Source organism: Tribolium castaneum, chromosome 10 (assembly GCF_031307605.1).
Source record: "Tribolium castaneum strain GA2 chromosome 10, icTriCast1.1, whole genome shotgun sequence".
Lineage (NCBI taxonomy): Eukaryota > Metazoa > Arthropoda > Insecta > Coleoptera > Tenebrionidae > Tribolium > Tribolium castaneum.
Genome location: NC_087403.1, coordinates 8,130,969 through 8,144,520, shown reverse-complemented (window position 1 = coordinate 8,144,520; position 13,552 = coordinate 8,130,969). Strand labels below are relative to the sequence as shown.

The 13,552-nt window shown below is 37.3% G+C and overlaps 1 protein-coding gene across 1 annotated transcript; it reads right to left on the bottom strand.

The window, feature by feature from the left end:
- Positions 1-7,303: 7,303 nt before the first annotated feature.
- Dsor1 (Downstream of raf1) lies at positions 7,304-12,927 on the bottom strand. The gene is made up of 4 exons (XM_968123.4): positions 12,465-12,927; positions 11,789-12,419; positions 8,274-8,603; positions 7,304-8,226 (listed from the first exon to the last, which is right to left on the bottom strand). Exons 1-4 carry the CDS (start codon positions 12,563-12,565, stop codon positions 8,128-8,130), a joined length of 1,161 nt encoding a protein of 386 aa, XP_973216.2. The 5' UTR covers positions 12,566-12,927; the 3' UTR covers positions 7,304-8,127.
- Positions 12,928-13,552: the final 625 nt, after the last annotated feature.

Here is a 13,552-nt window from a genome sequence, read left to right as displayed (position 1 = left end):
TGTAGTGAGAGGAAAACTGCTCACACTGAAGTAGGAGTGATTTTATTAATTCGGGTAAGCCAGTATTTGTTTAAATTTTGTGGTTGATGTTGATGGTGGGTAAGAAAGTCGTCTCCTAACGAGGACTAGAAGTTTACGAGTTCAGGTCGGTAATTTAGTGCGGTGATCGTGAGAAACAAACTATAATTTGCAGCAGGAGCCCTGACGAGTCCTGTAGGACGTCTCCGTAATGTGTTGTCATCAGGTCGCTCGTTTCTATAATTAGGTTTTTGTTTGTTTCCGCTTGCACGTCTTTTGTTCCTTGTCTAATAATTAGTTTTGGACATCAGAGAGAGGAGTTCCATCGTATCGTATTTGTTCGTGACCTTCATCATCCGAGGAGTATCTTACATGAGCATATTTTCTAATGCGAGTAGTGTAAAAAGTAGATTTACGCCAGCAACAACTTTCTCCTAAATTAAAATTCAGCACCACTAAATCAAACGCGACTATTTTATATATGCGTTACGTTTTACCCCACACTAGAACTTCCCCTGCTAGTCGTATCTCATCCTATATGTGGGATTAATAAAAACATCGTCCTATTAAGATTCGTTTTTTCGGGAGCGACGGCGGGTATTGATTCCCGCATTATCCTAAACGCTTAATATCCGTCAGGGTAAGATTGTTTTCAGCATCTGTGTAACCCTTTCACGTTCGGCATGCTTCGTGAGTGTGTATCCCCTGAAAGAATGACACCTAATGAATCGGCTGTCATTCAATCAATATAATTAGATTGTTCTCGTGAAGGGTTATGTGTCTAGAATATCTCCGGCATTAGGCCGTAATGAAATAAACTATTGTGTGTTTTCCCTTAAGCACCCTCAGGTATGTTATGACAATTCATTTGACATGTGAGCTCAGCTCGGACGATTTAAACCGGAAAAGTGTGGAAACACTTATCAGCCGGCAGTGACACGTTGTCGAGCTTTTATCTGCAATATATCTTCAAGCTCAGGTTCCTAAGTGGCCTTTACTCAGCGCCATCCTCCACCTCCACCTCCAGGACTGGACAACGTAGTGTTGTTGGGGCCTACGAGTTACGTGAGACTATTGCTAGGTGCCCTATTATCGTTTGCCGCCGCTAAAAGCCACCAGTTTTGTCAACGCAATATATTTGAATCAAAATTTAATTAAATGTTTTAGCTTCACTAATTCCCTAATGCTACCAGCATCCGGTCTTTAACGCTAATTTGCCGCTTCGATTATAAACGAACTTCACAGCACGTTAAGTCGAATATTGTTTGTTTTGTTTCTGATTGCATTGAGGCATACAATTCCATATGTGTTGTTAAGACAGTGGAGTAAACAGCGAATTTGTTACTAACAATTATAGTCTGGTTTGAATTCACATGAATCGTAACTTCACTAGACACGTAATATACCTAGGGCTAATTGCTTAAGAAGCCATTTAGTTAGTTGGTTAATTAACTTAGCTAGTTGTATGTCAGCCCAGTAACCAGTTTTGTGGTTAATTTACACACCTGTGTATACTCGTCGTCCCTTGATGCGATCTCTTCACAAACAATTCTACCCTCACCCACACACATCTCGCAAAAAATTTAAACACCCCTTGACCTCCGAGGAAATTATCTTCAACTAAATTGGTCGCAGACATTTCAAAGCAAATTGAATCTCTGCCGGTGGCAGTGTTACATTTGTAAGTAGCTGGAAATGTCCTCGGGTTGATTCCGCAATAAGGAGTCGATGCGGACGGTAAGACGCCCTTTGCAGGCGAGGACATGTCGCTCTGACGGCTCGAGGGTAATTACACAAAGTGAGTAATGTTCAGAATACACCAATTACCCACCCTGCCATGTAGATACCTCCCCAGCCCTCCCCTGCCCCTTGAGCACTGCCGCACTCTACCCTATTTATTAAGAAAGCAACACCACAAATGACAATACTAAAAATACTACGATACGATAAATGATGAACAATTAGTGAATGTCTAAACTAAATGAGAAAGCTGGAGGTAAGTGACAGCGTACAGAATGACCAATGAATTTACCAATTATCATTTGTCAAGTGGCTTGTTAATGAAAGTGACCAGAGGCTATAGGAACCGGCAACCAACTCATTTACAGTCGCCCTTTATCTTCCAAACCCTTTCAGATCTCGTTCCCTCGATACATGCCAAACTGTCACTAGCATGTATTTTCTCGACCGGAAAAAATAAACACTCCAAATTCTAAATTCAGCCACGTTTGGCCAACATTTGAAGCAATTTTTAAATTATTATGTTGTATTGGCTAGTTGAGATAAATGTACACGTGGTGTGTGAGATTTGGTGGAGGCGCCGGTCACAATGTGTGTGACAGTGGTTTAAAGCGCTGTTGTTTGTGTGTGTGCAATCAGGAGGAATGAAGTCTGGCGTAAAAGCTGTTTAACGTTTGTAGGCATCTCGACTTCGGTAGCAGAAGCTGCGACGAGGGTCCCGAGCGTCACATTAAGTGGCCGGCTCTTAGTTTGACCGTGAGCTATTCGGATCCCAGTCGGGAATCCATAGTTGTACTTTCCTTTGCCCACCTCTCGAAGCAGCCATCTCAGGAGGTTTCCTTGGCCGCTTCCCTTTGTCTGGCGTTCTTCAGGGAACCGATTAATTATTGCAGGTTGATCCTCGGTCCACATCATAACATAAACTGACCACCAGGCCGTTGCCTCGCCCGCACTCGCCTCCCTCCACTTCAACACACTTTAAACATTCATCTACTAGACCGAAAAATTTCCCAACACATCAATATCGAATGGCTCGCAATTTATTATTGGACAAAAGAGGGAAAGTTGCGCGAGTTTTGAACAGTTGGAGGCTATGGAGATTTTTCTGCTTTATTAACGTCAATCGGAGTCGGTTTGAGAAGAGGCGGTGATACGTCTGTCGCAGATTAAGTTTTTAATGTAAACACGGAGGGACGGCTAATCCCAACAGTACGCCTTCTTTGCAGTTTTTCCAGATATAAAACGCTAATTTAATCTGCTCCCTGCTTATAATATGTTGCGAATGTCAAAGCGATCTCTCGTCTCGTCTCCCTAAACTTGTTGCCCGCGGTCGCCTTTGGCTTTTTCACTTCCCCAATTCTCTATAAATCCCTCGAGTTTTACAGGAAGCTTTAAAGCACGTTTACAGGATCTTCCTTTTTGTTATTGATCACTTTACGGTTTAGCAATGGTTTGGCGCTTCCTTTCCTATTACCTTTTTAATAAGAAAATTACAATATTGCGACCCTAAATGTGCGTGACAAAAATACAAACTCGTTTTTCAATTCAAACGCGAGATAATGCATAGAACCGAAAAACAGAAATTTGTTTCGAGAGTAAGGTCGAGCGGTGCTCCGGGAGACGTAATTAGCCATATTTTATAGCCGAAGCACTTCGTATTCTGTCTTGCCTCCCCGTAATTGTAGTAAAATGTAATTTACACTCTGACAAACCTGATAAAGAAGCAAACTCAACGACTTATTGCATCATTTACTTTGGATTTTGATATTACTGCACTAAATTATCCCACAACAACCTCTGTTCCGAAACTGGACGTTCTTCAACCGGATTTAAAACTAATTGAATTGTAATCCAAGTGTAAGCAACTTTGATCTTGCGCTCGTCAACTTTAGATTACTTCTTTAAGTATATCTGGTGAGCACACTTGTTGACGGCAATGCCTTAAATTCGCTTCAATTCGCGCTCGAAACGACACGGAAGAACCTTCAGACCTCACATCAGACATTTGTAATTGTTACTGTGACGGAAATTTCTCCAGTCCAGTCCTTGTCAATCTAAGACAATATACCAACCCTTGCAGCTGTCACATGTCAACGAGGAATGCTCAGCCTTCATGGACTTGATATCAAATTGGACAATATCAAGAATGTGACAGCAATATCAAGGAATCCGCTCACAGTTTTAATACCAAATTTCATTTAACTGCACCTGATCTAATTGGAATACCGACGAATTCATATTTTCGCTCACATCTAAATACCCACTCACTATCGATCACAAAGAGCGGGGTGCCCCAGATAACAACGAATGTGGGTAATGTGCAAATGTGGCACATATGCGAACCCCAACACGTGAACCCGCCTGATACCGAACCATGCAATCAACCACACTATTTTTTAAACATAAAAGTGCAAAAAACGCCCAATAAAAATGAGATAAAATCGCGTTCAGTCGTCCTTGTGGGCCTGGTGGCGGCGAGAGGCGGCCAATATCGCAGATCGCGTTAACAACTGTTCCAACAATTATAATATTTTATCGATTAATTTCCACAAGTCACCACAATATCGTCTGCTAACGATGGCTCGTCCATCGGTTAAATTGGCTCGGCATGACTTGTGTTTTCCAGAATTCGCTACTGTGCTTATGATGACGTCCCTCTTGTATCCTACTTAGAGTTTCTTGAAATCGGATTGATTTTCGGCCGAGCCGGAATTAATTATTCGTGAGAGGTCCAGAATCGGAGTTTTTCGTCCAGAATCAGTGTTATAGATCACAGTTGTCACAAGTCGCTAATACGTGAGTCGAATCCCGAGGACGCGTGGGTGGATTTCCCGCGACAGTCATCCATCTTCAGGGACACACCCGACCGCTTAGGCAAGCTCCTTATCACGCTCCTAGCATTCCTATCACGACGAACCACTGAACGCCCAGCTCTTATCGCGACCTGTGTCTTGCCACATCGCATACGTACACCTTTTATATGTCCCTACATCCCTCAGGAATACATTAGACAAACGCTTAACTGTTACGGCACTCGCTCGAATTGCCGATAATATTAAGCGCGCCCCTCACACAGGACTCTAGCATTATTTTATATTTTGCGCCACCAAAGCCACGTGCAAGTGTTGGTGGGACGCGTTTTCGCAAATCAGAATTTATGCGGGTTAAAGTCACCCGCTCGTTAAAAAGTTTTAACTGGGAACGCCCCCTTTTAATATAAAATCCGGCGAGGAGGTATTGTCATTATTACCTAATACACTACATAAAACAAAGGGGGACGCTCGCAAACTGTCGCTTCGTCCTATATATTATAAATAGCAATATAAAATGTCTGGCAAATTGAAAGTTATGGGAGATTCTTGGCTACGTAATGTCTAGGAGGCCTCGCCTCATCTTCGCTCTTTAAGTCGTGATTGAGTCACGTGACTGGTGATTTTTTTAATTAGACTCTGGTCGTTACATAAAGAAAATTTGGGTGAGTTTTAATTCGGTTTCGTTTCTTTGTTCGTACGGAAGGAACGCCGACGCCGGTGTCAAGCATAGGTGAAAGGTAGGATTATAATTTCCTTTGGGATGTTGGCAATAAATAACAAAGCCTGGATGCAGGAGATGTCACTACGAGTAAGCTGCTTAATCACATTCACTAAATTTATTATTTATACAAACAGAATCGTACTTCTTCTTCATTTGATGTCTTTACTTATTCAGGATTTTTTTAAAAAGCTCGGCACCGAGCACAGACGGTTTGTCTTAGAGTTAAATAAAGGCCGTTTCTTTTGACGTACGACGTAGATTTTCTAATCCATCTTCCTACCCTAGCCAGATGTAATTAAAGCGCTTTGCTTAACAAGGGCCGTATATATAATGGGAATTATCAATTTATACTTTCCCATCTGCGACAATTTTAATATTTTGTCATTAAAATCTCGTTTTAGAGCCATTTATTTTTCTAATTAATTCCAAAAATTAACCACAAGGGCGGCACAAACATTAATTTCCTTGTACTAAACAGTTGCGCCTTTTAAAAACTTCTTCGCCTCTCTTAATGCATAAATTAAGACGCTCTTACGCCCAACTTGAAGCAATTTGCATTTTTCCGACGTTTTTCCACACACAATCGATCAGGTGAGTCGAAACGTCGAAATTCAGCGCGCGACAGGTCGGCCTAATTACCCGGAAATCAAATTTTCAGCTCGTTTAAGCAGATTTGGGGACGTGTAGGGCTCGGCTTATTTGTCATTTACAAGGGCAGGAACAATTTAGAAATCTATTTAATATTTAATTAGGGTTTAATCCGGGAAAATAAGCAAAGGGACGGGGATAGAGGACAAGTAGTGGCAATTTTGAAGTGTCCCTACAACGCAGGGATGATATATCAGACGCCTTTACCCTTGGGTAAACGGCAGATCGACTAGAAAATTGATAAGGTTTGAATTTTTCTCCACGCACTTATCTGACGGCTTAAATTATTGATTTTTGGCTGCCGTTTCATTCTCGCAGCAATCAACCGACTCTTTCGGTGTTGTTGTCATCTTTATTGAGTGTCGACAATTCCTGCAAGCTGCTTTCTTCCCAACAGAAACGTAATGAAACAATCACTCAAGTGCCACTCTTGTCCGTCATGTCATTGTCACATTTGGACCGGTCTTCAGACCCCTGCAATATGTATTCGTCCACATCCAGACCCAAATTACGCCAATCTATCAAAATTTCATTACGTTTTCACGGAATTGCTAATCCACTTCTGCTTATCTATGCCCATTTTAATCGTGCAATCAGATCTAAAAAGTTGGAGCTGAAGACATAAATAAAGGAGTAGCGCAGCTGAGCGAATTGGGTTGTCTCTTTCATTTTTCATAAATGTTAGGTACAGTATCTAAAAGCACTTTGATCTGCATGTAGGAGTACTAAGTTTGTTTTAATTAAAAGTTGTGCACTTTGAACGTCAAGCCAGAGGCCCTGGAATTCATAATTAATTCGCCTTTGAACATATTCTTTATACTTCGGTCGCAGTGTGCCGTCTATGACAATTAAGAAACAAAGAAAAAGCGAATGAAGAAATTGTTGCGATATTTGGAATACTTGGTTTGCCACCAAATTCGAAAATGTATCGGCATTCGCTGCTAATAAAATATATCCCATCAGAAATTTAATGTTATTTAAAAGGTGATAAAAGTCCCGCACTCAAGCATTTCTTAACATTCCTTGTCAACACATCTCAAATACCTGAATAAATTCGAACTTATCTGGCAATTTTCAGCCAAAACGAGTCAAAGAGACGTATCTACCTGTTAAATATTCCAAAGAAATGTCACTGAAGTATTACGATATAAACGAACAGACGAGACGCGCATACTGCGTTGGCATAGTTTTATTTCGACCTCCTTACTTTTATGCCGACAAAGAGATAGAAGGAATGTACACCGACGATTAATTAAACACGCCGTCCGTACCGGCTTCTTGTTCAGGCGGGCCCGCAATTTCAAATTTAGCGCCAAGACAGGCCCCACCACAACAGCGCGCCGAATTCAAATAAAAATCGATACTATTTTGAAAATTTTATTATAATATAGTACATACATAAAAGCTATAGATTTCACAAATACATTTTTAATCAACCTTACAGAGTACAAGTTTCTTTGATGGAATTATTTCAATAATATCATTAAACAAACATGAACCACTAGTCCGGGAAAATTTTTGATCATTTCACGAATAGCCTACCTACATATATATAGACATATAGATGAAACAAGCTAATGATTTTGCGAAAACTTTCTGCCAGACTAGTTACAAACAAAGTGACTGAAACAAATACTATATGTGTAGGTAGGTAGCTATGTGCACTGAAAATATAACATTTCATAATTTGAACACGTTGTCATGTTTAAGCTGAAAAAACGTAATCAACGATCTTATGCTATAATACTATGCGAGTTACAACTAATTTAAGAATAAAAAATTAAAAAAGTTTAGTTCTAGTCCTGCAAAAAGCCACAACCATTACATATTGACTTATAATTTTCACGTACAACTTATCACAGACAATTTCGATTTTGGATACGGCAGAACAGCTTTGTACTTTTATGTCGTAGCATACTGTACAGTTGTTGTAGCAATAAAAAGTATAAATCGACGTTCAGACGTCACACAAACCTCGCTCGCTTCTTCCAGTTAATTGACAAAATACAAACAATAAATGTTGACATGGTTTCGGGTTGTGACTTTTTTCAATTGGGAAAAAACGACTTATGTTAAATTATGAAACCTTACAACTCTTGAAATGAAATTTATCACAGTTTTTAGCTGAAAAACAAGTCATACCTACACAAAACATTCACTAGCTGGATAAGTTAAACACGAGATAAATTATACTTTATTTTGTGGCGGTTGAATTTCCATTGTTTTACAAACCCAACCGGCGATGTCCACGTCCTCGGCTTCGGCTTTTTTGATCCATTCGTGGTTCTGGAAAACGGCAATTCCATTCATTGTTCAACAAATTTATTTCTTACCATCAAGGTTTTCAAGTCGGCCCTTTCATCCGGATTTTTTCTTAAACACCTATCAACAAAATCTTTGAATTCGTCTGAAAATAACCCGCTTGGCAGTTTCGGCGGAGGCTCGTTGACGATGTAGTCCAGAAGCTCGAAGATTGCCATAGGGCGAGGCCCTTTAGTGTGGTCAGGTGAATCGTTGTCGTTTCGCGACTCAAACATCGCTTTCAACGTTTCTGGATCAGGAGGTGGGATTGGGTACATGCCGATTGCCATCTCCACTAGTGATAAACCGAGAGACCAAATATCACTTTGGACTGAGTAATGCGTTCCTTGGAGTCTCTCCGGCTGGAAATTTCAATCTCCAAAATATTCGGTCATGATAGTGTTAATTTAGCTGTCACCAGATTGCTTAGTTACCACATAATTTCATTGATTCTCAGTATTGTAACAGATTTTCTGAGTTATCCTAGGACGCTAAACACACTTTCAACCAATTTCTATTAAAGATTGTAACATCCATTGTAGCGAAACAAAAATATAAAGAGTTTAAATACACGAAAATTTTTTTTCAAACTGTGCATTTCTAATTTTTGAGCGCAAATAGTTCGCAATAAAGTTTCTTATACTGGTTGGACAAAATCCTAGTGACTACGAAAACCCACCAATTAAAGCAAAATAGTTATGAACAAATACACGATTGTACTTAGCCAAAGGTTTGAAACAAAGTATAACAAACCGCAATGATATGCGTGATATCATGATTCACTGTTTTATTAAATCAACCGGGAAGGACTACGATATGTTTCAATTAATTGCATTTAAACATCAACGTCTTACCACAAATATTTAATAGTTAATTATTCTGTTCGTGAATTCAATTTATTTTTCTTGTTTCATTATTTTTTCTTGCATAAATTGACTGATTTAGGTTTTTACAATTTTGTCCTGTTTTATGTCCCGGATTACAGGTTTTTAAATTGTCTCAAAAACAAAAAAAATATTTCCCTAAAAAATTTTTCATTTGTCCTGTATTAGCTTGTTACTCTTCTTCAAATTTTCAAGAAATTTGCAAAACTCAAAAAAATTTGTTAAACAAAAAATGAAATTTCAAAAAATTACAAAAACATTAATTTTCTGTCGTTTTCTCGAAACATTTTTTACCGCAAAGACTAGATTTACTAGGAATTGTTGCTTTATCCCTTTGAAAAAATTCGAGCAGAAACTACAGTTAACTCAAGTTGTAAAAATCTTTTGGTAACTTGAAAAAGTCAGTTAAATATAACTTAATAAATTAATTAAATTTTAGTGCGAATTTTCAAAAAATTTCTGTTATGCAGAGTTAATAGATTAGTTAGATATTTAGAGATGACAACAATACCAATAACCATCAAGCTTTTTTCATGTTTTATGTCAATATTTTATTGTTATTATAAATGTCCTAATTTTGAATTTGTTGTTTGGTCACCTTATTCTTGCAAAATATAGCATATTATATACGCAATATTTTCTACACGTGAACATAATTTTAGACGGTTTTCAAAAATTTAATTAGGGTTATCATGGTTCAAAAGAAACTTTCAATATTTGCATCAAATTATTTTGAAACGCCGTTTCTAAGATCATATATGGAATAAAAATATGCGTAACATTCTGAATTTCTTTTATACCTATTTAAATAAAGGCGTAAACGTAAAGGAAAAAAAAATAAGTATGTGTGTATGCTTATTTTTTAATTTTCTATGAAATTACGTTATTTAAAAAAATCATTAAATAAATAAAAATTTATGTACAGAAAACATCATAAAATAGGTTCAAAAAGGTCTTATTTATCAACAAGTATTGTTGATGTAATGTAATGTAATGTTTAGCATTATTACGTATCTTTTGTTATTAATTATTTAGCATGTATTTTACTTACCTAGTTTACATTAGTTTTGTTACCTTACTGGCAGTGATATTACATGAAATAATTATAACAAAAAATTTATTTAAAAACAATGTTCTTACGTTAAAAAATTGTTTAACTTATTTAAAAAATGTTTTTTTTTTTCGTTGAACGTCAGATATCATCATTTTGTAAATGATAATTTGCAAGATGAATCTGCTGAAAAATTTTTTTCCTATATTTCAAGAACTAATAATAATCAGCGTTTGCTTTAATTCCTTATTTTTTCTCTAAGCGTGCAAAGTTCTTCAGATTCCATATCATTCACAATAAAATGTTGTTAAGCTCCAAAATAACGTGAATTTTCTACGTATTTTTGCACAAAACAATATTTAAGCACCGTTTGCATTAAGGTATAAAAACTATTTTTTTCAACGGCTTAATATTAAGTCTTGTAAAAAAATTTATAGATAGAAATAACCATTAACTATTTAATAGCAAACTCAGAATTCTCTGTGATCATTAGTTTTTGAGATGAAGTAAAAACAATACTTTTGGCAGACTAATTTAGTTCTAAATTTGACAAAATTAATTTTTTAACGAAAGTTGACGTTACTTAAAAAAAATTCAATTTATTCTAACATATTCTTTAAAGTGAGTTATTTTGATATTTTGACGTATTTCATTTAGCTGTTTATGATTACTATTTAAAACCTGTAAAAAAGCAAGCTTATTTTACTCAATTTAGCCTAATAATAACAATATTTACTAATTAACATTAAAAGTACAATTCGTCGCATTCTGAATAACTTAAAACACTACTATTTCACCAAACAATGCGTAATTTGCCGGCAGATATCATTCAGACATTTCGCAATTATTTATTTATTTTTTTGATTTGGTGAATTGGCATCCAAACAAGAAATTTAGATTATTACATATTGTATTATTTTCTTAAATGATCCATTAATTTTATGAGACAAAATGCATTAATTATATTATATAACATTTGGAGAAAAAATTGCATATATTGCACGGCTCAGCCTTAACCAGCCTTAACCTTAGCCCATAAAGTTTTACTTATAATCTCAATAATATAATATTCTGTTTAGTATATATATAACAAGTGAGTAAGAAACGTATTCTTTCTAAAAAAAGTGCATTACTCCTAAGTAATACAAATTCTTACAGTCTGGAAATTAAGTAAAGCTAGTTATTCTCCGAATATAAAAGTTTATCTGATCCGACATAAATTACGATAATTAATTATTCATTTAATTGGGTGACAAAATATAACATTCGATATGTTTTACGTTAATTTGAGATAAAACAATTATGTAATTTTATTTTTTAGTGCAAAACTATGTCGATTTTCAAAAACTTTAACACATCTTTTCATCTTTAATAACTAAGGACCCGTTTATAGAAGCGTCATTAAGATAATCTGCAATTAAATGCGTGATTAACTGATCACGTGACCAAATTAAACCAATTTCATTGGTGTATTTGCGTTGTTAACGTTCAACAACGAATTAAAATTTAATAAAGCTTTCATAAGAGTTTTATAAGATTTTGGTGGTAGATTGACAAGTATTTATTCTGGTGACAGCTTTTTTCTTGTTTGTAACACTTTGTGATATCTTACCGACATGTAGCTTCTCGTTCCGACGAAAGAGTTCGCCATCGAGTCTATAAGTTGTCCCGAGACCCCAAAATCACAAATCTTGATCTCGCCGCTACTATTAATGAGTATATTACTGGGCTTAACATCGCGGTGCATAATCGCGTGTTTATCCCTCAAGTAGCTCAGCCCCTTCAAAACCGCAACGGTAATCTTCCCGAGTATATTTTCGGGAATCCGTCCGGCTTTTTTAAGAATTAAGTCTAAAGACCCAGCGTCCATATACTCCATACAGATGCTGATCTCCCCATCGCTGTAAAACGCGCCGTAGAAGCCCACAATGTGCGCGAAATTGCACTCGTGCAAGACTTTCAATTCGCGAATTATCTGGAGTTTGATCGCCTGTTTCACCTCCAAGTGGATTAATTTCCGGGCCATGATGAGCCCGGATTTATGGCGGACTTTAATAACGACGCCGCCGTTCCCCGACCCCAACTCGCCCAGTTTTTCCAAATCGTCGTCGCTCAAATCACCCCCGATTTTCTCCTTCTGGCACAGGAACACCTCAATGCGCCTCCTCTGCGTGGCGTCCATCTCCAAGCCCTCGATCCGGGCCGTTAGGTTGTCGATGCTGGAGCCCCCGACGTTGTTCGACCTGAAACTGCCCTCCAGTTTCGAAACGCACGGAAAAGACACTTACGGGGCTGCGGCGTCCGGAAACGGCGCACTTGTGGGGGTCACCGTGGGGGTTTGGTCCAGCGAACCCGGGGGGAGGGTCAGGTTTAGCTTGTTCTTCGACATCTCTCCCAAATATTACACTTGTATCACTGATTAATTAACGGAAGGGACGTTGACACCCATAGATAAAAAGCCTCAAAATATCAACATTATCTACCAACTTTTTAGAATTATTTTTGGTTTAGCGAAGAGACTGCAACCGCGAACATTGTAACCAGTGGTTGTGTTTTGACTGTTTTTATGTTACACTTATTGTTTTTACGTAAATAAAGAAAAAAACACAAGTAAAGAAAACATCTGACATCAGTCAATTATGTAGTTCGCTGGAGTGACACGGGTGGCGCTCGCACCGTTCTTATAATTCAATGTTATTATTGTTATTGCTACAAATTTTTATTTATAAACTTAGCAAAATAGTTGCAATAAATAAAATAATAATAAAACAGTTTTTGTTGTTACGTAACTTGTATAGCGCCACCTGTGTTTGCGATACCACACTGCGCATTCCTAGTTGCAACACCCTTTAGTGCCTAATATATCGTTGGTGCTTTTGGTACAAGGTGGCACTAGAACGCCGGCTGAAATTATATATTCAAAATGTGATAGAACAGATTTTATGAGAGGATAAATAATTGATAAGTAATTATTCGGTACCAAAGAAGGGAATTTTATGTGATATAGTATTATAAATTGAATAATAAATGTATGCAGCGTCATCAAAACCGCAACATTAAAAATTCATACCATAGATACACGAATTGAGCCAAATGTCCGCCCTGTTCGATTGTATTAATTAATTTTGGGATAATGGAGGAGTGAGAAAAATTCGGTTCAATTCAAGTGTGTGTTTTATTTAGTTTAGATACAGTCAGTCATGCATAATTACAATTTTTCGTACCAGCTTTACAAAATATTTAATCCTGTACATGTGTGGTAACTACAGTACAACCTCTTTTATAAGAACCTGATGCCACCATAATCACCTGTCTCTTGCTATGGATCATTTTTCAAAAAAATCTTAGACAGGAAGATTTTATTTTCTTGGATGTC